Source organism: Hippocampus zosterae, chromosome 16 (genome assembly GCF_025434085.1).
Source record: "Hippocampus zosterae strain Florida chromosome 16, ASM2543408v3, whole genome shotgun sequence".
NCBI lineage: Eukaryota > Metazoa > Chordata > Actinopteri > Syngnathiformes > Syngnathidae > Hippocampus > Hippocampus zosterae.
In genome coordinates this window covers 10,866,294-10,890,804 of record NC_067466.1, presented here as the reverse complement: position 1 = coordinate 10,890,804, position 24,511 = coordinate 10,866,294, and the positions used below count along the sequence as shown (strand labels likewise).

Here is a 24,511-nt window from a genome sequence, read left to right as displayed (position 1 = left end):
CTGAGAAGAAAAGAGAATCTTCATATTATAGCTGCATTTTTGTTCTTTAAGAGCAATTTAGTGTTGGCTCGAAGCATATCCTCGCAGCACTGCTAAGGCTGTGAACAAAGTAATAATAATAATAATAATAATTTTTAAACAATCAGCTTTAACTTTTTTTTATTTTCTGTTGTCTTCCTCAAAGGTTGAAAAAGGTAACCGTGCTTGCTTTGGCAAAGAGGTTGGAGGTACTGTGACCTCTTTGAAATGTAGGGAGTAAAAGTATGGATGCATGCCCAAGGTGACCGTAAAGGACTTGTTTTCCCCATCAGACAAGGCTTGATCATGATCTTATTAATAAAACTCCATAGCCTTAAACTGCCACAAGATGGCGCCCTAGAATTCTTTTTATATTAGACATGGCTTTGGCCGAAGAAGCAAAACAGTGAATAGATGACACTTTATAGGCACTGTTGGTGGGTGCATGCCTGCAGACAGTTAATGTGACTTTCCATGGTCCCAGCACGCTTACATCACCAGTCACAAGGAAGGTCCATAGAAGACATTCCCACAACATATTAAACATTTCAGCAACTGCTTTGATTAATATATCACAAAGTGCAAAGGAATAGAGGATAAGAACTTTGCCCTAGTAAAGTTATCTAACTTGAACCTTTTCACTTCCCCGGCAATCTAAAAGGACCCTCAGAGATCATAGACAGAGCCGTAAACACCTCCTGGCTGTTCCAGCTTCAGCCAGATCGAGGTGACCTCGTCATCTACGCTTCTCACAAAATGAAACCGAGAAGCTTCACTCGCTTTCCCCGCCGCTGTACTTTGAATACCACGAAGTGTGCAACAGCGCAGTGAACACAGCTTAACACTGCTGCGCTATAAATAAGGCCCGCGGCTATTAATAAAGTCAGACGCTGTTTAATTTAAATGTTTGTGGAGCACACAAGTATGCTTCATTATTCACTGACTTGTTTATTGTCATGAAATGGGGAAAGAAACACATCTCTAATTTAGCACTTTAATATAACACAGTAAAATTGCCAGTGTGAGTGTGTCATTTTACCATTATTATCCTGAAGACTCAGGAATAATGTGTGCTTGTTTTTTTTTTAATGTAAGGATGACATGTTTTTCTAATAACGTTATTATTACAGCATAAGGATGACTTGTTTCCTTATACTGTAATAACGTAATCAAAGAAACCCAGTGTGACTGTTTGTTCCCTGATGTTTCAGTTGTTATGCAGTTGCTGAGGCTCTTTTACGTTTTGGTCCTTCAATCTATCATGTAGGCTTGATGTCTCACAGTATATAAAACCCAAGTTACTCAGTGACACATGGTGAGTCCGTTGAGTTTTCTTCCACGTCTTCTGCATCCACCCGTGCTCTCTGCAGTTTGAATTTTCATAAATGGAGACTTTTAATTTTCAACTTCCGTGTCATGTCTGCTTCTGGGTCCAAATTACGCTCTTCACGTGACAATGTGTCCATGTTATTAAAAAATATATATAATTGTACAGTTTTTTATTCTAATAAATAATTCAGAACTTTAATTAAATGATTTTTTTTAAATTAGCCTAAATTGGGTTTTTTTCTCTACCACATCAGGTTTTCATAACAATAACGATGATATACTCTGTAATGTATTTAGGAATATTTAATAACACATGTGGTTAAAATCTACTACGCAAGCTTTTATAGGTCAAACTTAAAAATCTAAATACTGTACAGCCAAAACCTACGTTAGGGGGGTAAAAGGTAAGACATTTTTCAAATCAGCTTATAAAATACGTTTTAGGGACTTCATTGGACTAGTGTTATTATTTTATTATTGAAATAGAAAGAACTATTTTACTTTATTTTGGGAAACATTAAGCTTTTGACTTGCTGTTTACGTTATTGAACACGAGGGGGCAACACAACATCGGATTTTACGCAGAAGACAGAGAAGGTAGAGGTGACGTAGAAGAAGAGAAACAGTCTCACAGCGTTGCGTTAGCCTGTGGTCCAAATGTAGCAGCAGTTAGCTGGTATCGGTTGTGTCATGTGTGCATAGCATCGGTGTAGGTATGGAATAACACTCCTATGCGGCGAGACTGGATTGATGTCATATTCAAGCTTTCCTGACCGTGAGCGATATCTGCTTTCCCCAACATGGAGAAACAGTTGCATTTAAACCTGTTAGCTGCCAGACCTCCTATGCCGGGTGGCTTTCAGTCCAGCTCCAAAATGAAGATGGGGTGAGTCAATTAGCATCATATTAGCATGTCGTCAACTCTATTGGACTTCAAACGTAACATATATAATACATCTCACGATTTGTTCTTTCTGCATCAAAGTCGTACATCCAGGGATAATTGTCAAATGACTAAATTCTCCTGTGGGCTGGACAGCAGCGAGGCTGTCAAGACTTTGAAATGGAATATTTGTTTAATATGATACGACAAGCTAAAGGTTCATCTTTCGACTTTAGTATTTAAAGAGTTCTTTATTGTCTTGTGTTTACACGCTATTCATTCATAGCGTGTAAACACAAGAGTAGTATGTGTGAAAACAGCCAGGATGTTAGGATCAGGACTTGCTGTGTTCTTTTTTTTTAACCATCTGTTGTTAGTAATATTGATGATTATTATTATTAACACTGTGTGATTCCTTTTCTACAGCAAGAAAAGTTAAGCGACAGCTAAACAGTCCAAAAGAAAATCCTCTCCAAATAAATGCTTCACATTCATTTATATCAGAGTGTTTTAATATTCAAATTAGAATAAAGAGGGTATAGAAAACGGCTCGATGTTAAGATTGTGCTTTATTTTTATTTTATTTTTTTTCAATCCAGGCCGGGACGAAGGAGAGATTTCACTCCGCTGTCCTGGAGTCAATATTTTGAAACCATGGAAGATGTTGAAGTGGAAAATGAAAATGGCAAAGACATATCTTTTACATCTTCTGTGTCCCTACAAAAATGTCTGAAAATGACGATTGTGATGTTTCTTCCAAGTTTTATATTCTAACTAGCCTCCACTTTTCAGTTTGTCATTGAACATTTCAGTTCAATAAAAATGAAGCTCATTACTTTGTCACTTGCTGTAATTGCATTGAGCTATTTGGGTTGAGGGTTTCTTTGACTACATGGAACATTTTCAGAGTTTACTGCAGTGGTGCTCATGGCCCTGTACTCCTATTGCTCCATGGAGGAGGACACTCTGCTCTCTCCTGGGCCGTCTTCACTGTGAGTGTCATAACGTTTACGATCATCGTGTCATACATAGTGCGTGACTTTTAAGCATTATAAGTGTACTTAAAGCCATTCGTTCGTGTTTTACAGGCTGTCATCTACAGCAGGATTAACTGCAGGGTGGTGGCTATGGACCTCCGAGCTCACGGTGAGTGGCAGGTCCTGTAATAATCATTACATGAGAAACGGCAGCCACTATGGTGGCAGGTGACTCAACTCATTTCGTGACATGGTGCCGTTTGCCACATAAGACTTCTTAAATGCTCGTCAAAAAATAGGTAATGTATTGCAATGCTCAGCGGTCCAACCAAACTGTTTCATTGTGTCTCGCAAAAGTTTGCAATCTTACATTTAAGGCAAAATGACCACAAATAGGCAAAGGAAAATTAGAATTAAGGTTACGGTAATTATAAACCTTTAAAACTGCCACTTAAACACACGAAGAGCAGCAATGCATAGAAGCACAACAATACAACAATACTCGCATGTATATTGTCTCTCTGCTCTGCGGGAACAGCACTTAATAGGATTTAGTGTGGGCACCTCCTCTTCTTGCACTTAATTATGCTAGCTATACAGGCCCTGCTGTCAAAAATTGATCTCTACAAAATCCACTAATGAGGAGCCTTGCTAATGCCGAGCTGTGCTATATCAGAGGAAGACTGTATTCATGTTCATCGCTGTCATCTGCTTCAGGTGACTCCAAAGTGAAGAATTCCGAAGATCTCTCTGCAGACACTATGGCCAAGTAAGTTGCTGCAAAAAGGTCTGCACACCCATGTTACATGTTTTTGTTGTTGTTGTTGTTGTTTTTTAACATAAAAAAATGTAATGATACCAAGCTAAATCATTGAAAACCGGTTACCGTAATTCAGGGTTGTCAATCTCATTTTTGGCGCAGGCCACATTTTAGTTACCGTTTCACTTGGAGGGCCGTTATGACTGAAACCACATGAAGAAGTCAAGAATAACTGTTGATTTAACGATTGTTTAAGTTACCAACATAGTGAGGGTTGCAACAAGAAAATGCTTAGAATATATCTATTTCTTACATATGAGAATTTAACATTTTGGTAGACATTTTAGAAAGAATCATGAAAGTTGCCGTTTTAACGGCTTTCACGGGCCACATAAAATGATGTGACAGGCCAGATCTGGCCCCCGGGGCCTTGTGTTTGACACCTGTGCCATAATTAATGTAATCGTGCTTTTTAAAGAGAGGAAGTAAAACAAAACAATGGAGATAATCTAATGGTTACACAAGTGTGCACCCCCTCTTATATTCGAATATGTGATGAAGTTCAGAATTAACCAGTTGATGCCGTGTGCTGACTCACATTTAACATGAGTTTGAATGTGAAGGTCAATTCTGAGGTGCGTACACTTGTGGAACCGCGTCACAGTTGGTTTATTTTCATTCCTCCCTCAAGTTTTTTTTCTCCTATTTAGTTGTACACCTTAATGATGGGGGGGGGGGGAACGTTTTTAAATTATTATCTTGGTATCATTTTTTAAAATTTCAAAATATGTCCTTTGGACAGACTTCTTATTTCTACTGTACTTAGTTATCGAAAGCTGTATTTATTGACTTTGAACATGCCATGTCGTTGGTTGTGCTTTTCTCACCGTATATCCAAAACAATGTTGATGGTTCCTCTTCTTTCCAAAGGGATATCGGCAAAGTGGTCGAGGCTCTTTATGGAGAAAACCCACCGCCAATCATGATTATTGGGCACAGCATGGGTGGGGCCATTGCGGTTCACACTGCCGCTGCCAATCATATACCATCGCTGCTTGGCCTCTGCGTCATCGACGTTGTCGAGGGTAGGGGCTTTCTTAAAATTTATTTATTTATTTTCCCGGAGTGATTCTGTTTTGGAATCTCTAACATATAGTCACTTGTTTAACACTGAGTGTGTCTTCTCTCCCAGGCACTGCAATGGACGCTCTGAACAGCATGCAGAATTTCCTCAGAAGTCGGCCCAAAATGTTTAAATCACTGGAAAATGCCATCGAGTGGAGGTAAGCCTCAAGGGACCTCAAAGCTTCAACGTTAGCTGTTGTTGGTATCTTCCGATTCAGAATCGTCCGTTTGTTGTGTTCGCTCGCTTAAAACGTGGCTACATTTCCGTATTAGTGTGAAGAGTGGCCAGATCCGAAACATCGAGTCAGCACGGGTGTCGATGGGAGGCCAAGTGAAAAAGTATGTCCTGTCTTCAAGTTGGGCACGTGCTCATGAGAAGTCTTCATTCGGTCCTACAGATTTGTGCTGCTCTGACTTTGACAGATGTGAGGAGTGCACCAGGAGCCCAATGGTCTCCAATAGCATTGGTGAGGGTATCATTGAGGAAGAGGAAGAAGAAGGAGAAGAGTCCAACAAGAAAAGAATGAAGGAAGATGACCAAGAGGTTGCGTGTTACATCTGCAATCTGTACAGACGTCACAAATTTGACCTGCACAATCTGATCAGATCTTCGGCAGAGAACAAATCACAAAAGCCACACATCTCTGTGTGTATTTGAATAGCTGTGATTTGTTTCAGATGAAAAAGGAAAGCATGTTCACGTGGCGGGTCGATTTGGCAAAGACCGAGAAGTACTGGGAGGGCTGGTTTAAAGGCCTATCTTCACTTTTTCTCACCTGCTCTGTGCCCAAACTGCTCCTGCTCGCGGGTTCGATCTCACACACACACCTCGCCAACCATATCGCTAGTCGATGTTTTGTTGTGAGCATTTCAAACTTGTTCTTGATACAGGGGTGGACAGGCTTGACAAAGATCTGACCATAGGACAGATGCAAGGTAAAGAGATTGAATAGACTCAAGTATGACTCAAAAGAAAATACAACCGCCTATTTTTATTTTATTTTTTTGCTTGAACATCTCACCTTTGTTCACAGGGAAGTTTCAGATGCAGGTCCTCCCTCAGTGTGGCCATGCTGTCCATGAGGACGCTCCTGAAAAAGTAGCAGACGCCCTAGCGACATTCATGGTCCGGCACAAATTCACCGACTTTAAAGAAGGATATATGTGGTAAGCGATTGTCCTTCTTAATATGAACGATCAGCTTTCAAATTTGAAATGAACACCTCGCTGCCGACTTGACAAATTCTTCAGAATCCCCATTTTGGAACAGAACACGTGAAATTGTTGCATCTTCTCAAACTATATTAACGAATGTCTAATTTGTCTGATCTTTCTACAGTTAATTGAATATTTTGCCATAGAAGAAATATTTGAAGAATCGTCAAAAGCAGATACAAAGGATATAAAAACAAAAATCATTGTTGTTGTTGTTTTTTTTTTTTTTTTGTAGATACTTTGCTTTTCAGCTTGGCCTTATTTGATTGTAAAACACATGAATTTGTTTGTATTCTTTCCTCTTTTTTTAAAAATTTCATATAAAGTTCTGCTCATGTCCCTCGCCCCCCTTCCCAGGGTGATGTGTTATAGTTACGAAATGTGTTTGTCATGGCAAACAGTGATTCAGAGGGATGGCAAAGATGTTTTATGCTCTTTGGAATGTGTCAATTTTAGCAATACGTCTCGTAGCAAGACCACCATAGCTGAATTACTTCCTGCTTTACTTCAAGGTCATTTACAGTCTGCCTTGTAAAGAACTCAAAACTTTCACACTGTTCAAAAATCGATTATTTGATCGCCTTATCGTCTGTTGCCCCATGTACCTGTACATTGATTCCGCTACTCAACCAAAACACATCCAGGCAGTTGCGCTCAAACTGATTCAAACCCCATTCCAAACTAGACTTTCAATTTACAATGAACCAACGACACAAGAACAAATTAAATAGCCCTGCATAATTAATATTATCCATTCATTGTCCTGATAAAAGTATTTAAAGCTTCTTCAGTTACTTGTTGCCTTGCAATCTGGAGTGCAACTGTTGAGAGGAAATTGACATTTGATTTGTGTGTTTTGAACTATCCCCGAGTCAGTTGTAAACTGGGGCAATTTTTCGTACAATAATTTAACATCACATAGCACAACAGCATTACATGCGCACAAAATATTCAAATTTGGTTGCTTTGCAATTTTGAGTGCAGCGGTTTAGAAGAAAATCAACATTCGATTTGTGTGTTTTGAGTTATAGTTGTAAACAACAATTTTGTGTGCATTAATTTAATAGCACAATAGCATCCGATGTACACAAACGACTTACTTTCCTTCATGTATTTCGTGGAATAAAATGAAAAAGAAATAAACGATTGTTTGTGCCTGTTTACACGAGGGAAATATATTGTGTGAGGTCAAAAAGAGCATGTGGAGCAAATGGAAGTGGATTCAAGAAGCTTTATTCAAACCCATGACAATTGTCATCACATGAGTTCCCTCATGCGATGTGTGTCGTGATCTGATCATTCTTGTCTTACATTTTTTTAAGTCAGCAGGGGTTTAGACTGTGTTGCTGCCCACAAATATTGCACTGATGTTGGTCAAGTCAATGCCGTCATTAGTTGAATATTTTGCGTGGAAAGCCAAGAGTCGAGTTTAGTTGCATCTCGAGCAATAAGACAAAAAGAAACAAGTTCTTACTACATCCAGCAGGTGTCCTCGTTGGTATACATTTGAATGTGATGATCCCTCAACGGCCACTAACTACCAATTATAACAATTTTATACTGTAGCAGTGTATCCAACGAGTTTTATGAATATCTTTTTGGTTCCCCAAGTCTAGGTGGACACAAAGGCTGCGAGGCCAATTCATGAGCGTAAACAGGGAGATAAGTGGTAACCCATGGAAGAAAAAGGAGACTGAGCGGGAGGTGGACTAATTGAACCGATCTTTACTCTGCCATGAGCGCGGAGTCTTCTCAAACCTCCTTGGCCTCTGCGAAAGAGCACTCGGAGGCCTGAAAAACATTCCAGAGCGGGGGAAGTACCTGGTGACAGGGGCACCGAGACAAAGGTTGTTGTCATGATCACAAACTCCTTCACATCTTTGACCAAGAAAATGTAGAATGGCATTTTATTTTCCCTGAACTTACTCCCTCACTGTTAGTGTCCCCGATATTTCTATTTCGTAAAATGAGTCGCTGTTTCTTGACCCATAAAGACGGTTTGAATATGCAGCATGTGGACAAGTACAGTGCACAAAACCTCCATGTTCAACATCTATAAGCTTCGGCTCTCGTTTGCAACTTGCTAGAAATGTCTCCTGGCTATTCAACAGTGTTGAAAGTCCAATTACATAACAAGCTGGTGATAGAATGAAAGCTCCAAACAATGGCATTGGTCTGTGACAGTGAAGGCAACAAAATGGAATGCACTAATGCGGCAATTCGACGAATAATTCTGCCACCATTTTAACTGGTATCCCCAAAGGTTCCCCCATCGGCTGGCACTGAGACTCAAATTAAAGCGCTGACCTGGTTAGCTTTCTGTCAGCAGGAGGGAGCGCTGTCCCCCAACCCCCACTCCATCCCACCCACATGCAGACATTAATGAGACTGAAATACTCGATGTGCCGACTAACTTTTGCTGGTTTTATATTGAATTTGTAGGGAACGCGGAATTATGCAATGGGACTTTTTAGTGATGGATTAAGCCAAACGAGTAAAATATTAGGGTTAGCCCAACCTGAAAGAAATAAGTAAATGGAACTTGTTATCAATGGTATTAACACCCAACCAAACCTCCGGTTCTGCCAATGTTAACCCAGGGTGCCAATAATTATGGTGGGCACTGTACATACGCCGAATATCTAGATATACTATCAGTAAATACACATGGACTTATCGACTCTTTATAATTAGGTGTTGGTGACGTCACATTTACATGTGGGAGGGCCCCTTTACCCCCATTAGAGGCGTGTTGCAAGATAAGCATAGATGCAGTTAAGATGTATGAAAAGCCATTCTGGCAATTGTAGAAACTGTTCACCAGACTCAGAATCAAGCTCCCCCAATGGCCATCAGTCGCCAGACCTCAACCCCATTGAAAACCTGTGGAGAGAACTAAAGAGGAGAGTGCAGAAGAGGGGATCTATCTATCTATCTATCTATCTATCTATCTATCTATCTATCTATCTATCTATCTATCTATCTATCTATCTATCTATCTATCTATCTATCTATCTATCTATCTATCTATCTATCTATCTATCTATCTATCTATCTATCTATCTATCTATCTATCTATCTATCTATCTATCTATCTATCTATCTATCTATCTATCTATCTATCTATCTATCTATCTATCTTTACAGAATCCAATTTAAACTAGAACTATGACATTCACCATTTTCAAGCCTGAGCATGTGGATGAAAGGATGGATGGACGGACATAGAGGTTGAGAGACATGTTTTTCTCTCCTTGGTAAAATTAATTTGCTCTTTACATAGGTCATATAGGTCACATACAGATAAGACATGCACATACCTTAAAAAGTACACAGGTGAAACTGAAAATAGTTTAAAACAATAAAAACATTGACACATTTACATCATTTACATTGTGTGAAAACAGTCGGCCGTTGCGCGAATTAGACAAGTTACGTATATATTTTTTAGCCTTCAACAATGCTGACGACAATTTTGGTTAAGCTCGTCGTGTGCAGAGACAGAAACGATTAAAGTTGAACTTGATTAATCAATTGATATTGGTTTTTAAAAGAGATGACGTAATGTGAATAATAATGGTTCACTCCTCCAAGGGTAAAATTACTTTTGGAGCCACAATTAAATGCCATTCAATTCATCGGCAGGTGAGTTGAAGTTCCCCCTGCTATATGTGGTGAGGATGGTACGGTCCGCATGCACTCTGAGTTGTTGCTGAGGAGGTTCCACTGTGCACTCAGTGCATACCATCAAATTGGTGCGCAGCTGTCGTGTCCTGTTGCAATTCTCCCCTTGATTAAAAAAAAAGCAACAATGGCATCATTTTCTGACCGAACTTATCTCGGACGCTATGGCAAGATCGCATTGTTTCACCTTTTGTTCCATATGACAGGTGAGTGGGATTTTTTTCGTTGTGTTTTACCAACACTTGAAAAGATAAGTTGTTGAGGGATCAACTATCGCGCACGTTCAGCAACCAAGTTAATAAAGCTCGCGTCCGTCGTGGGCTGAAAGTGAGGATTTCTTTTATTTCTTTTTAATTAAAAAATATTTATTGGACTCGTGCGTTTTTATCAGCTGCCTCGCAAAGAAATCGCTCAGAGAAAACTTGGCTGCAAGTTGACTTGCATCGCCGCTTCGGCGTGTTTCAAGCCAGTTCACCACATCTGATCGTGCTCCGACCCGGAGCTTCCATAGTAACACTCCATAGGAACCGCCGAGGAAAAGATGCAAATAAATTGTACATATAGCCACTCTGCTGATTCAATGGCAGCCATATTAACGCCTGGACATTCTCCGTCAAAGCAGCGTGTTTCTAGGGTATTTATAGTCAACCCTCTTTCAAAAGTACCGGGGCATTAACGCCAATTTCCGCAACAGACTGAAAACGGCATGATTTGTCCATCGGAAGATCAATCTGTAACCAGGGAGAAACATTTTCAGCGATTTCCAGGTATTTGCACAGGTATTGAACAGTGATCCCCAACCACTGTGGGCACGACGGTGCGTGAGGGATCATCAGGTGTGTCTGGGAAACTATCCAATTTGACTTGATTGGTCAGAAAGTTATCTAGTTACCACAAATAATGCAATTCATTTGTTCATCACTCCATGCCAGTGATATTGAGCACACTATCAAACTCAAGGCCCGGGGGCCAGATCCAGCCCGCCACATCATTTTATGTGGCCCGCGAAAGCAAATAAAACATGTCAACTTCTAGCATGGTTGCTAAAATCTGGACCAACATTTCAACTTCTCATATGTAATCAATTGGAGAGAGATTGTAATCATTTTTCCTGTTACCAAACTCCTCATTACATTACAATCATTGAACCAGCCATAATTTTTGGCTTCTTTAAATGCCTTCACAGTCATAACGGCCCTCTGAAGAAAACGGTCACTTCAATGTGGCCCCCAACAAAAATGAGTTTGACACCTCTAATGAAGAGTGAAAGGCAACTTCAATCGTCTTCCACTAGATCCCGAAAGTACAATTAATATATATCAATCATTGAGTATACTAGTAGATAAAAGCTCAACTCATGTTGGCCACAAACTCAACTCAATCAACTCATCTCACTTCACGACAAGAATAGATTAATGGAATTTCCATTCATTTCAATATGAAAAGATGATTTGAGCTGCATATTTTTGCATTTTCAGGCCACCCGCTAATGATTATTTTAAAAGTGATTAACCTATCAAATTTGTTTTCGAATAATTGACATCAGAATTTTTAAAAACCCAAATTTCCATCCTTTTATATAAAAACAAGACATTATTTCAAACTGACAGTGCGGAAAATGACAGATATTCTGATTCAGCTACTGGTTTGCTCTGTAACGTGCAGCGTGAAGGAAGGGGAGTGGGGGTGCGGGTTGGGTGTATGTTGCAAGGTACGAACCCCAGGTGATTTTTTAAAAAAAATGCACTTCTAACATCAAGGTGGTTCATTGTGTGCATCTGACTTTTAACTTTCACTGACTGATAAGTAATAACTTGTGTTATCTACAGTATTTATTTTTGTTATGCATTTTAAAAAGGTTTATAGTGTTCTTTTCTTTGGCTAATGATTAGCAATTTTTATTACAATTTCTTTTTATGGTGAAATGGGCTTGTTTTCGGAGTAAATCTGTCTTGCGCAATGTGCCAGCCCTCATCATGCCTCACAAACTGCTGGCCCAAGAGTGAGCCCAGCTTTTGTAAGATTGACAACCAGTGGGCAGGTTCTTGCCAACGCAGGCCGCCACAGTCCTGTGCATTATCTGGTGGACGCAGGATTTCATCACCAAGCGTTAATTGTGCTTGTGTCAATTTAAGTAGCGGTGTGGTATGTGTCATCGCCCAACACAAACACTACCCTGCCCCGACGTTGACCACTTAGCCAAACACCAACCATGGCCAGTCACTGTTTAACATACTGCGGTATGCTAAACGGTGACACATGCCAACTTTGCCCAATTTTCTGTTTTCTGTTGCCGTTAATTTGTTTTTGTCACTTCTCAGTTTTGATTCACGTGCTATCAGAACCAAAGAAATGCTGTTGTGAAAATTTCATGAGCAAAAAAAAAAATGCAGTACGGCAACAGAAAACAATACTTATGGATGGATTACTGCACGAGAAACTGTTTAGAGTTACCCAAATACTAATTTGTTTTTAAAAAATGTATCGCATATTAAATAATAATCGCAATATTGAAAGGCGTTGGCTGAGAAACTTTTTGGGCTGATTAGATTGTTCAGCCTGAATGTTAGACAATAGTGAGGCCGAAGTGCTAAATGGCTCGCTCACAAACGCATTTTCAGAAATGGACAGATGGCTTAACCCTTTCAGTGCCAAAGTTGCAAAATTGTATCAAGCAAATATGCAACATTTACAATTGTGCTTTTAACTGCCCCCCACCCCCCACTCCCCTTCAATCTATGACCTTTTGAAATAGTGCCTCAAGACTGCTTAACGTCTTTCAAGAAACGCTTGTGAGAGTGCTTCGCTTTGATTGATTTCTTAGCGCCGGACGCATTTGTACCACTGTGAAAGCTGGCCCGCTTGTACAAAAACTTGATTTGTGAGTTGAATAAGTCTAGACTGCAAATGATGATTCAGCTGTACTCTGTCCTGCTCTGCCCAAGCACCGCTGCAACCTCCACCCTCACACCATCTATTTTCTGCTCTGATTCCCACTTTAAGCGAGACTCGCCGGCCTCTGCCAAGACATACATATTTATACTCCTGCTACCACTTACACATGCTTGATGGACTAACTTGAAGTAACTGCCAATGCTCTTCTCTATAGAGAACATTCGTGTTCAAAACGAGATGATTCGCATGATCCCACCCAAAGTGTCTCTGACATCAAACCACATAAAAGGGGGAAACCCATTTTTTTTTGGGTGTGGGGGGGGGAGTCGGTTCAAGATACTAGTATGGATCCAGGGAATCCTTGGAAAAGCTCTCTCAAGCTTTTCTACTCGCATGCTTTGTGTTAGCTGGCACCCATCTGAAAGTGGTGCATGCAAGTCGAAAGTGAGAACCAGCCTCACACAGTCCCCAGGGAGCGCTGTATCCTTGATGCTAGGATATCTATAATCTGTTGGGGTTTTTTTTATTTTACTGAGTGTGAAGGGGACAGATTGTGTCACATTTGCACACCAAGAAGCTTGTTTAAAACGCCCCTGAAAGCACGCAAAGTACGCGCTTCCTGTTACGTCAAGCTAGTCTGCATATATGATCAAATACACTCTGCCCCCTATTCCCGTCACTTTTTATTCTCAGTCGGAGGAAAAACGAGGGCACGCTTATGTAAGGTTGTCATGTCACCAATAAAAAATTGAACACCGTCGCTATACCTCAGTCGTTACCAATTCAGAAGCGCAGAAATGCTCCTTCCTTTCCTTGTACCTTGTTGTCTGACATTATTATTTTGCCTGTATTGAAGCGGCAAGTGGAGAAATCAGTTTAACGCTTTCAGTAGCGGGGCAGTGGCCGTCGGGAGTCGAGTTTGGCGATTTGAGCATTGACCACCCAAGGATCGACATTTTAATGAACCCAATTCACGACAGGATGTGTAACATTATCTTTGTCTTTCACCAAATGGTCCCATATTTAAGATAAAAGATAAGATATCCTTTATTAGTCCCACACTTGGGAAATTTACAGCCTCCAGCAGCAGACTGGGGAGTAAAAATATGAATATCTGTAGTTTCCAATCCAACTAGTGGACCCTGTGAGTCAATTGTTCATGGCGCGGATAATTTAAGCATGTGTAATGCCTTCACACGCTTGTGAAACGGCATCTTCCAAAAATGCTGTTATTTCGAGTACATTTAGAATTATTGATCCAGTAAATGTCAACAACCAAACAGCCAGTTGTAACAAATGCAACATAAGTTGTGCTTAATAAAAGTTGCTCCATAAAATGGAAAAACTGCTGCCCCGGCTTTAAAACATTGACAAGTTTAATTCAAGCAGCAGACATCGCATCACATCGCTTTGGCTTGGGCTCTTAAAATGCTGTCATGAGTCTCTTGGGACAAATTCACAAGAAGTTTTAAGCATTTCTGGATGCATCCAGTGACGACTGACTGTGCTGTGAGAGGAGCATCATATTTCTTCTGAGGTCTCAGACTGACATAATTATTCTTTTCCAGGATGGTTGCCAATTGGTGATATCTATGCCCTCAAGTGAAAATATGTTTGCACATGTACAATTTGATGAGTGCCAGGGGTTTCCAGTTGAATTACTGCCTATGGGCACGTGTCATGATATACTTGGTATTGAATTTCACTTTTGTGTGCCAGTGTGTGAAATTGTGGGTGCCTTGTTTGAGGCGACTACAAAGTAATTAGCCCCACTAAGTGAACCGACATTGCCGCGACCCTGTCACTCTTCATTCAGAACGCCTTCACTCTCCTTGTAGTGATAAATTTTATAGAGGGCAAAAAAAACCCCCAAACAAATCTGCCTGTCATTATTTCGTGCGCCTTGCAGCTATTGTGCAAAAGAAAAATCAATTAGTAGCCACAAAATAATTGCTCACTAGCCGTTTCACATAGTCACTCCACCAATATTTGAGGACGCGGTCTTTCGAGAGGGAGTTTGGCCGGAGATGGAGCTGATTTTGGCAAAACAACAATGGAATAGTGTTTTGGGCTCAGTTGCCGAGCAGCACAGCAGGTTCTGATTAGTCGTGATGTTATCCGCGTTGGCAGTTTGTTGCAATTAGTGATGCGGTCCAAGGTTTTGGGGACACATTTTCAAAATTTCTTTCATGAAGCTGTGACGTCATTCATCTGTTTTCTCTTAACTGGAATCTTGAAGACAGCATCCCTCTGTCGTCTTTCCTTGCACTTTTTTTTTCCTCTTTCTCTCTCTCTGAGCGGTGATGTCATCGCCATATCGACTCGTCTCCTTCACTGGGATCTTGTCGTGTCCCTTTTTTTTGCCTTTCCTTAAAAAGATGAGCTTTCGGCTTTTGAGCGGTGTCACGATTGTGACAGAAAAGACCACGGGTTTGTTCGAAAAGAGGACGTGTTGAGAAGGGACTGCTTTCATGCGCTCCGTCTGGGTGAAGGGAAGCTGCAGATTAAACAGATTCATCAAATGAGCGCTCCCAATGTCATCTGTGTTTTATTTGTATAAATGCTTGACGCCCGCTGTGATGCTATCATGCTTTGAATCCCGTCTTATCGCCACAAATGTCTCATCGCTCTGCGCTTGAGGAGCTATGACACATTAGAAGCGACTCCATAAATATTCCTCAATGTAGTTTGAGCAAAAGTCCTAGTATGACCTATATTGTTTCTCTTGTTTGGCTGGGGGCGTCAAACAAAATACATTTGCATCCCAGGCCACTGGATTTTTTTTTTTTTAAACGCAGTCAATGCTCAGCTCTTTCAGTGTTGCGAGGAAAAAATGAGAGAGAATGTAAATGACACAATTTGAGCACTTTCTTTTTCAAGTGGAAGAAATTGTTTTGTTGGAAATGTACATACCGTATTTTCCACACTATTGGGCGCACCTAAAAGCATTCCATTTTCTCAAAAGCCGACCATGCGCCTTATAATCCGATGCGCCCTATATATGGATCAATATTTTGATTTCTTAATTTAAATGTTCTGTAAAGCGCTTTATTGCGGTTTCGAAGGCTCTGTATAAATAAATTTGTATTGTCTTGAGCGTAGCTCCATCTGGTGGCTGCATAATGCAACCGCCGCCACAATTGTAGCTTCTATGCGGTGCGCCCTATATATGAAAACGGTTTTAAAATGGGCCGTTCATTGATGGTGCGCGTTATACTCCGAGGCGCCTCATAGTGCAGAAAATATATTTATTGGTTGTGCAACTGTCAAATTTTCGTGCTTCTATTTTCTTTTTAGGTTTTTGAAGACAACTTCATTGGTAGAGATGAGTGAGTTGGCAACGGCTTCTGTATTCGGGACATTCATTTTTGCATACGTATGTCTGTGGCAGGGTTGTTGGCCAGTCAGGTGGTCGTGCCCCCCAGTGTGAGCGCCGTGCTGGGGAAGAACCTGACGTTGGAGTGCCGGGTGGACGTGGCGACCAACCTAACTCTCACCCAGAGCTCTTGGGAGCGGCGTTTGCCTACCGGCTCTGTCACGGTGGCCGTCTACAACCCGCACTACGGCATCTCCATTTCCCCGGAGTTCATCCATCGCTTGTATTTCCGCTCACCCTCCTCCCACGATGCCACCATCGTACTGGAGAACGTGGGTTTTGCGGACATGGGCATGTACACTTGTAAAGTGGCGACATTCCCACTCGGGAACACTCAAGCCTCCACGACCGTCAGCGTGCTCGGTAAGCATTGAAAAGCATATGTACGTATATAAAACGTCATGTTTTATTGTGACCTGTCCTCGCCAGTGTTTTGATTCCGTCCACTTGAATGCCTCTTCTTCTCTGTCGTCGTAAGTGGAGCCAAAGGTCTACGTGTCTGCCGGCTCGACCGCGCTAATCGACGGGAGCAACGAGACCGTGGTGGCCACTTGCATTGCCGAGCGGGCCCGCCCCCCCGCCGAGGTGTCCTGGGAGTCCAACCTTTTCGGCCAGTCGGAAGTGCAGCTTTTCGACGACGTCAACGGAACCACGACGACACAAGTGCGCTACCTTTGGCAGCCCACCCGTCACATCCAGGGCCACACGCTCGCCTGCGTCGTCCGCCACCCGGCTCTGCTGAATGACTTCAGGGTCCCCTACCAGTTGAATGTACAGTGTAGGTGCATCTATTTGGACTCCTATTTCTTGGGCATAGGTTTACCCACAACATTCGTTCTTGCGTGTCGTGATGTCGCCATATCGGTTCATCAGCTTTGTTTCTTTGCGACAGTTGCTCCTGACATCTCTGTGGTGGGATACGATGGAGACTGGTATGTGGGCCGGGACCGTGTTCAAATGATGTGCAAAGCCAACGCAAACCCGCCAGCTCATCATTTCCGATGGATCAGGTGGGTGTATTTTCGTACGCTGACTGGCCTCACCATTTGTGCAGTCTAAAGCGATGCAATTACCAGAACTATTAAATATATATATATATATATAAATCTGCCTTTCCAAGATGGTGCTCAAATTTGGTTAATGCTGTAAGAGAGGTATTAAAACTATTTATTGTGGTTGCAGTCCATTTGAATCATGATGGATGAAACCAGAATGTGCAAGTGGTCCTTGTGTTGTGGCCGCTCTTTGGATATTTTGTTGTTGTGAAATGGAGATGTAATGGAATGCTTTTGTCCAGTGGAATAACATCTTGGAGTTCTTGCGGAGTCACACGGATCACTCTGTCCTCGGATCCGCTCATGCAATAGTCAGGATCTTCTCGTCATTGTTGACTTGGCGCTTTCGTGCCGCCAGCTTTACAAATGAACCCGTAAAAAGTGTCCATCACTCGACAAAGTTCTGAGGGATGAGCATCAGGTTGTAGATGAGCAGTGATGATGTTTGCTTCACTTGTCTAGTGGAAAAGTCCGTTCCGCATCGGTACTTTGAGACGACCGACATGTTGATCGGAATGTTCCCGTTGTTTTTTTGTTCCAGGCTGGACGGTGAGATGCCGGAAGGCGTCGAAATCCTCAACAGCACACTGCTTTTCCTCCGTCCTCTCCAGAGGAACGATTCGGGCGTGTATAGGTGTGAGTTTGCCAATGACATCAACCTCCGCAGTCGGGACGTTCGCATTCTCATACAAGGTGAGCGCGGCGTTCGCACACCGGAACGCGTCTGGCTCCCATTTGCCTGAGGATGCACAATGCATGCCGCACGCATCATCGAATGCATTGCTTTTGCGGGGACGCTGTGCTTTTAGCTGAAATGTGACTCTGCCTCACTCCTGTCCGATACGCACCAGCTGCTGGCAGCCTCCCAGGGCATTCGCCAGCATGTATGGGCACTTATCCTACTTGACCCATAATTGCTTGCTGACGATAAACATTAACACCCCAGATGTTCATATAGCACGTTCTTGGCCCCTGACTAACTAGTCAAGTCGTCCTCCGCCTGCCGTTTTTACGTTTTCTCTTCTTAGCATGGCCTTGAAATGTGTCTTGTGTGTATTTTGTGCCACATGGAAGAGGCAAAAGTCTTCAGCCTGAGTGGGATGATGTCTCCCTTTCATAAAACATGAACTCGTTCTTTTCAACTCTTATATATTATTGATCATACATATTCCATTTTCTTATGAGAGGGGCTGCGCAGGCGTGCGCTCGATGACATGTGTTGCGAGCTTGCTTTACTCCTTATTGTCTGTCTGTCAGTGGGCTCGCATAAATTGACCGCCTTCCTTGAACGTATTCCATTCCTCCACATAAAGATGACGAGACCTCCGGGGTTGTGGCTTTATCCAATCAGAAGTGTATGTCCGTCTCTGATCCTGTCTGGCACCACTTTGGCTTCTCGACAGTTCTCATTACTTGAGTTTCTCCATCTCTCATTCTCTCTTTAGTTCACTCTTTCGTTTTTGTGGTCCTCCGTCCCGATCCTTTTACACTTATTCAATTAACATCGCAAGACGTTAGGGCAAGGGCTTGATGTTGCCAGCCCAACAATCATTAGCTCAGCGCCTGTGAATTTAGCAGGAAATTGGATAATGAATTGGATGTGAGCTCAGTGTCTAAACAGTTACAGCAACGCTGTAAATATGCTAGACATGTAGAGCAGTTCCAGAATACAAAACACTCCGCAAATATTTTAGCCCTCCCGCACTGAAACAAATGTAATTTGTTGCTGCTGTCACCAAGTAGCCGTTAAGGGCATAATATAAACATGGATTAAAATTGCAAGTGAACTAAAAATGGAATGTTCATTAACTTTAGTGTTGTGCTTGTTCGCATTTATTCGTTTTGTGTACCTGATATCTAAACCCAAGGCTGGAAATAGTTCAGATTTCATTCACCTAATTCGTACTATTTTTGTTTTCGTCAAAATATCATTTTGAATAACATTTCTAATGGCCGTGTAAGTCTAAAAATAAGTATTTTTGACCGTGTACATGACCCAATCAAATCTCACCATGCTTCTGATGTATTTTTTTAACCTGAGAGATGGTGAACCACGAATGTAATTCAACACATCAAACTTGACTGGCAGGTGACGCCGCACGCACTAGCTAGCTCGTCATACTAGCATCAAACAGTCAACTCGAATACGCAGCCCCAAAAGATAGGAGAAGTAGATAATTGTGGCTTCCTTTGTTATGAATAATGATGAGTCTGTGCAAGAGTCCTCGAATAGATGGAGGCAAACATCCCTGGGATGACTAATAGACAAAATTCTATTTATCAAGCGCTGCAAACCACCCACTAATTTGTAATGGCTTGAATCGTTGTCCTATGTGACCCAAAGTTTTTTTTTTTTCCAGATTTCTAAAATTCTAGTCTTAACATAGCAACACAAGACAACTTTTGCCTTGTGGCGCTGCATTTTATAACCTTGGCGCGCTTCGTAGATCTTTCTTTCAGCTGTCATCACGATATAACCTCCATGTCCAACCATCACATCTCATCTTAAGCTTTTAAGACCTTGTAAAGTGAATTCAGAGATTTGTCTAAATACACGATAGTTGCGGAAAATGTATGTCAAGACTGTAGTGCAGTCTTAAACCGTTTTTCACCAGTTGTCCTGATTGTTACCAGTGGTCAGGGACTCACCTGGCCCACGACACGGGTCTCCCCTCTCCCGTTATATAAGAACTTGACCGCTTGGTTTGCATCAGCAGTTATCTGGTGCAACCGTGACATGCATTTAGCTAGCTAGCTAGCTACGCCTACGCTTTGTGTGCGTACGTCGAGATAAACTGAAGACTCCCTGGCCCACTTGACAGGGTTTTTAACAATCCAAACCAAGTTCACCCACACCTTGTCCATTGGCATCGACTCCTTGAGAATGCTGATTTTCGTTAAGTGTGTTCAATAGTTCTGTCAACCAAACCCTCCTGTAGTACAGTGTTTCCCAACGTCAATTGAGCCAAGGCACATATTTTCCGTTTGGGGAAAATCTCTCCACACCAGCAAACAAAAATATGGCAAATTGTATCGACTAAAAAAAAAACCTAATCTCTCAATTTACATAGAAAAGAATTTATTGCGTGTTATCTGCAGCTGTTCATTTGAGCACAATCGCAAAGATGATTTACTTGGCGGAAGCCATATGTCATTCCATCTGGTTGAAGAAATGTCAATCGCTGGTGTCGCTGACAGATTATTATTGCAAACTCAAAATCATTTGCATTAAATCAAAAATACCTTTCCCAGCAATTAAGTGAAATTGGCTAATTTCCCGCACCACTTTACCTGATGATCCCTCACGTCACACAGTGCCATGGCAGAGTGGTTGGGAATCACTGCTGTAGTCTAATGTAGTTGCACTGACATTGTACTTGTCTGTGTGTTCACCGCCCCCCCCCCCAACCCCCTCTACTCCCTATTAGATCCTCCCACCATGCCTTCCACCATTACTGCTCCTGTCCTCTCTGGTTCCTCCTCCACCCTAGTGGACGATAAGCGCCACGTTCATCTCAACTCCACTACTCTTGAAGCGCTACCTGAGAGTAACCTGGGCACCGTAGTGGGTGGGGCAGTGGGCGGGGCCATGTTCCTGCTGCTGCTGCTGTGTCTGGCCGGCGTGTGCTACCTGCGGAAACAGCAGACCTTGCACGGGGACTGCTACGCTAAACAGTACCCGGGCCCCGGCGATGTCCAGAAAGCCCCCGGCAATCAGCACGAGCTCCACGCCCCCAAAGCCGGCGGCGGCGGCTCCCACCGCCATCAGGACCACGACAGAGAGGAGTGGGGCGGCTGCGAGCTCAAGCGCCACTGCAGCTACAACGGAGATGAATACCCGTCTAACGGCTACACGCGGGCCATGAGGGAGGGCGGTCACCACAGCAACCAGCAGAATCCCCAGCAGGGACAAACAGAGTATTGTAGTCCACAGCAGCAGCCCAGGAGGCCCCGATACGCGCACTCTCCCAAACCTGCGAGGAACGGCTCCCCCTACGTGCCAAACAACTGCTACGATAGCGGCCCGCGGGGCGATTACGTCTCTCACAAAGACGGCTCGGTCATCTCTCGCAGGGAGTGGTACGTTTGACCAGATACCCGGTCCTGGCGTCCCGATCACCACTTTACTAAATCAGAAAACACTTGACTTCTCTTCTTCGAATACCTTTGCACCCTGGAAGACACTTGAGAGAGGCTCATGATGTGAATGAGCCTCGTGGTTGTGTGATTATGTATGTGCGCTCCCTGGACCGCCAGTTTTTTTTGTCCAGTCGCTAATGTTGTCAGGTGAGGAAGCCCCGGTGGCCTTGCTTTCTCACATTGCACACACCGATCCGCTTTAGACCCGTGACCTCTGAATACGCTACACTGAGATGAAATGGCTGACCAGAAGCTAACCGACGTCCATCCTGCGATGAGTCTCGGCTCTTCAGATGGTTACCGGTCCTAACCTCCCATTTATCGGTCCAATTAATTGCACTGCCTTTTGCCATAATCTCAGTCCTCCCCCACACCCCTTCCCAATTAACTTGAGGCCTTGCTAACTTGAGTTAATGTTCTGGGATGGACCTCTCCTACTGTTGTGCTTAGGAAAGTTGAGAAAGGAAGCCAGGTCCCTTCCACCATCAGACATGAAGTCTTCATTTGTAAATGTGATGAAAGGACCCGCCATGGTCCGCTATTGAGCCTCCTTGAGTTGGGCCCTCTTTTTCGTTGACCGTGACAATTGGACAGTTTGCACTCTGGCACAGGGCCAATGTATCCACCGGGGGGGTTGTCAGTAACAAGGCCGCCAACACAGACCGGAGTACGGTATTAAGTTACACAGCAGTGCCGCCGTCGCTACTAATGGGTCCGCTAATCTGTAGCGGTGTCAATTAAATGCTTGTCTGTGGCACTTGTGCTCCAGTAGCTGTGTTCACCACTTCTCCTCAGATTGTTTTCATCATCGCAGGTATAATTTTGATGATTATGATAGCCGGACAAATCTTGAGTTTTAACTGGGGCCCACCACGTGGTTTGTATGCAAATCATGGATGTTGGTTTTGGGGGACCAGATTTGTTTTAGTCTTCTTAAATGTCAGGATCTCTCTGTGATGTAAAAGTATTGTGGCACGTGCACTTACCAGACGGGATGGAGGAGATCGGACAATCTCCTCCTTGCACAGTAGTGTTTATAAACGGTAGCTTATGTCATCTTTTATGTGCTCGGAGGCCAAATATTTCCTCGTGTGTAGAAATAAGACAACGGCGTGTAGAAAACACTAGATGACAATGAAGTCGTAGCATATATTAGCTTCTCACAGGGTCCCGTAGCTTGAAATAAAAAGACACCTTAGCCACTTTAACGATAGTCGTCCGGTGGACGTTTAGTTCAATTGATGTTCTTATTAGCCCGGGTGTGACTGTCGTGCCGTGATTAGGCAGCCATCGTGGTAGTGGCATGTTGGCCAGTGAAAACCATGTCGTTTCGAATGTGAAATGCTAGAGACACATGCTCCTTGTGTAAAAAAAAAAAGAAAAAAATAGATATATATATATATCTTTCACGGCCATATTGTCACGTTTATCTCCAGTGTTTGTACAGTCTAAAGAGTGCCATCTTTTGTGGCTACCGCCGCCAAGCGTGTACGCTGTTTTTTCTTTAAATGCCTTTTTGGTAGGAAAGATTTTGAATTTGCTTTGGACACAAGTTGGTGTCGGGAAGATATGAAATTGCTCCGCAGGCAACGTTTGTCTCTCTGGGTGGGCGAGATGGCTTGAGAATACAATTTCATGTGTATCTCCAAACTGCAGCCGCATCGAGCGCTGGCAAAGCTGGAACAGGCCTGACGTGACATTTTCATGGTTGGGCTGACAAAATAAGCATTGTGGCCACCTCGGTGTCCAGGCAAACATCCTTGCAGGTAACAGGAAGCATGGCTGCCTAATCCCCTCTTTTTTTTTTGCTTCTATGCACTAAGGCGGAAACTTGACGAATCGATTTTTTTTTTTTCTTCAGCCCTCATACCTGACTTCATCCAGTTTGCTTGAGCGAAGCTACGAGACACCTTGATAAATGAACTAGTGCCTTAGAAGATGTTTGTTTCCATATCTGTAGTTTCCCTGTCGATGCCCAGTGCCATTTACTGTCGTCGGTGCCATATATCCAGCGTAAACACCAGAGTATTCCAAACCCGCTATCGTCACTAAAACACAAACTTTGGTTATAAATGAGTTGTCTCTGGTTCACAGGTAGTACCACAGTAAACAAACACTGTGAGTAGTTTCCTTTTTCTTTTTGTATATAAATATGTGGACAGTATTCAACAGGAATGTAAGTTAATGGAAAGAAAAAATATATTTTATGTCAGTGAAATATTGATTTGTTGTTCTTCCCCCCCACCCTCCCTCAGATACTTTATTTCAATAAAGCACCTTAGCACACATGAGTTCTTTTCTCTAGTCTTGGGCTCTTTGTGCTTCAATAAATGACATCATCTCTGGCTCCCGAATGCTGCATAAGACACCCCCCCACCCCCCTGCTCGGCTCCGTTAGCCCTCCCCTGCTTCCCTCTCGCTCCTTCAGATCCAGTATGCACATCTGGGACGTTGCCGATGATGTAATGCTTCCTCGCTTCATCTTCATTACCGTGTAGTCTCGGTATTATGTGGGATTACGCTTATTGTCGTTAGCTGCAATATGGCCATTTGGATTTCCATTGTCAGAATTTCCTTTTGGATTCAGCACAAAAAGGCCTCATGTACCTTCTATTTCTCCTTTTTGTAACTTCAACCCCCCCACCCCCTCCCCACACACACATGTGTCTCTCCCCTACTGTCTAGCAGTTGGTAAAATTAAACGCTGAGTATTTGTCTGGCCCCGAGTCCCACGCTCTAGCCCATTGACTGTCCCCATGGCAACAAGCTCATCTGGGGCTGCTTCTCTTCCCGTTACCTGGCCACAAAATCGTGGGAGGAGGGTTGGGGGAATGCCGGGGGTGCACGAAGCTGTGACACGCCGAGACCGGGAATGTCCCATTACCCTTTCCTGCACGATGGCTGCCACCACGTGGGTCTGACCTTGACTTTCTTGTGCTTGTCCGTGAAATGATGACAGCTCTGATGACTTTGCTATGCAAAGGTCATGACTGTTGTTGTCATTCGTGGCCTTGAAACACGGCGTCCCGTTGAAGCAACTCTACGATCGCGATG

The 24,511-nt window shown here is 42.9% G+C and overlaps 2 protein-coding genes across 2 annotated transcripts; both read left to right on the top strand.

Annotated features, from left to right (window-relative positions):
• The first annotated feature begins 1,958 nt into the window (after window positions 1-1,958).
• ppme1 (protein phosphatase methylesterase 1) lies at window positions 1,959-7,453 on the top strand. Its single transcript, XM_052047462.1, has 13 exons — window positions 1,959-2,233; window positions 2,830-2,925; window positions 3,132-3,222; window positions 3,319-3,376; window positions 3,925-3,976; window positions 4,898-5,052; window positions 5,160-5,250; window positions 5,366-5,431; window positions 5,516-5,636; window positions 5,771-5,900; window positions 5,984-6,028; window positions 6,127-6,259; window positions 6,432-7,453. The coding sequence occupies exons 1-13, from the start codon at window positions 2,148-2,150 to the stop codon at window positions 6,433-6,435; spliced, it is 1,128 nt and encodes a 375-aa protein (XP_051903422.1). The 5' UTR covers window positions 1,959-2,147; the 3' UTR covers window positions 6,436-7,453.
• Window positions 7,454-10,022: 2,569 nt separating this feature from the next.
• On the top strand, window positions 10,023-23,743 carry nectin3b (nectin cell adhesion molecule 3b). The gene is made up of 6 exons (XM_052047461.1): window positions 10,023-10,197; window positions 16,278-16,625; window positions 16,741-17,040; window positions 17,155-17,272; window positions 17,859-18,010; window positions 20,746-23,743. Exons 1-6 carry the CDS (start codon window positions 10,119-10,121, stop codon window positions 21,405-21,407), a joined length of 1,659 nt encoding a protein of 552 aa, XP_051903421.1. The 5' UTR covers window positions 10,023-10,118; the 3' UTR covers window positions 21,408-23,743.
• The last annotated feature ends 768 nt before the right edge of the window (window positions 23,744-24,511 follow it).

Excerpts from the sequence above, each read along its gene's own strand:
- ppme1 (XM_052047462.1), top strand. The coding sequence starts at position 2,148 with ATGGAGAAACAGTTGCATTTAAACCTGTTAGCTGCCAGACCTCCTATG. Across the intron at positions 2,234-2,829 it reads AGCTCCAAAATGAAGATGGG|GCCGGGACGAAGGAGAGATT; the intron begins GTGAGTCAATTA and ends TTTTCAATCCAG. Across the intron at positions 6,029-6,126 it reads GACCATAGGACAGATGCAAG|GGAAGTTTCAGATGCAGGTC; the intron begins GTAAAGAGATTG and ends CTTTGTTCACAG.
- nectin3b (XM_052047461.1), top strand. The coding sequence starts at position 10,119 with ATGGCATCATTTTCTGACCGAACTTATCTCGGACGCTATGGCAAGATC. Across the intron at positions 16,626-16,740 it reads CACGACCGTCAGCGTGCTCG|TGGAGCCAAAGGTCTACGTG; the intron begins GTAAGCATTGAA and ends TGTCGTCGTAAG. Across the intron at positions 17,273-17,858 it reads CATCATTTCCGATGGATCAG|GCTGGACGGTGAGATGCCGG; the intron begins GTGGGTGTATTT and ends TTTTTGTTCCAG.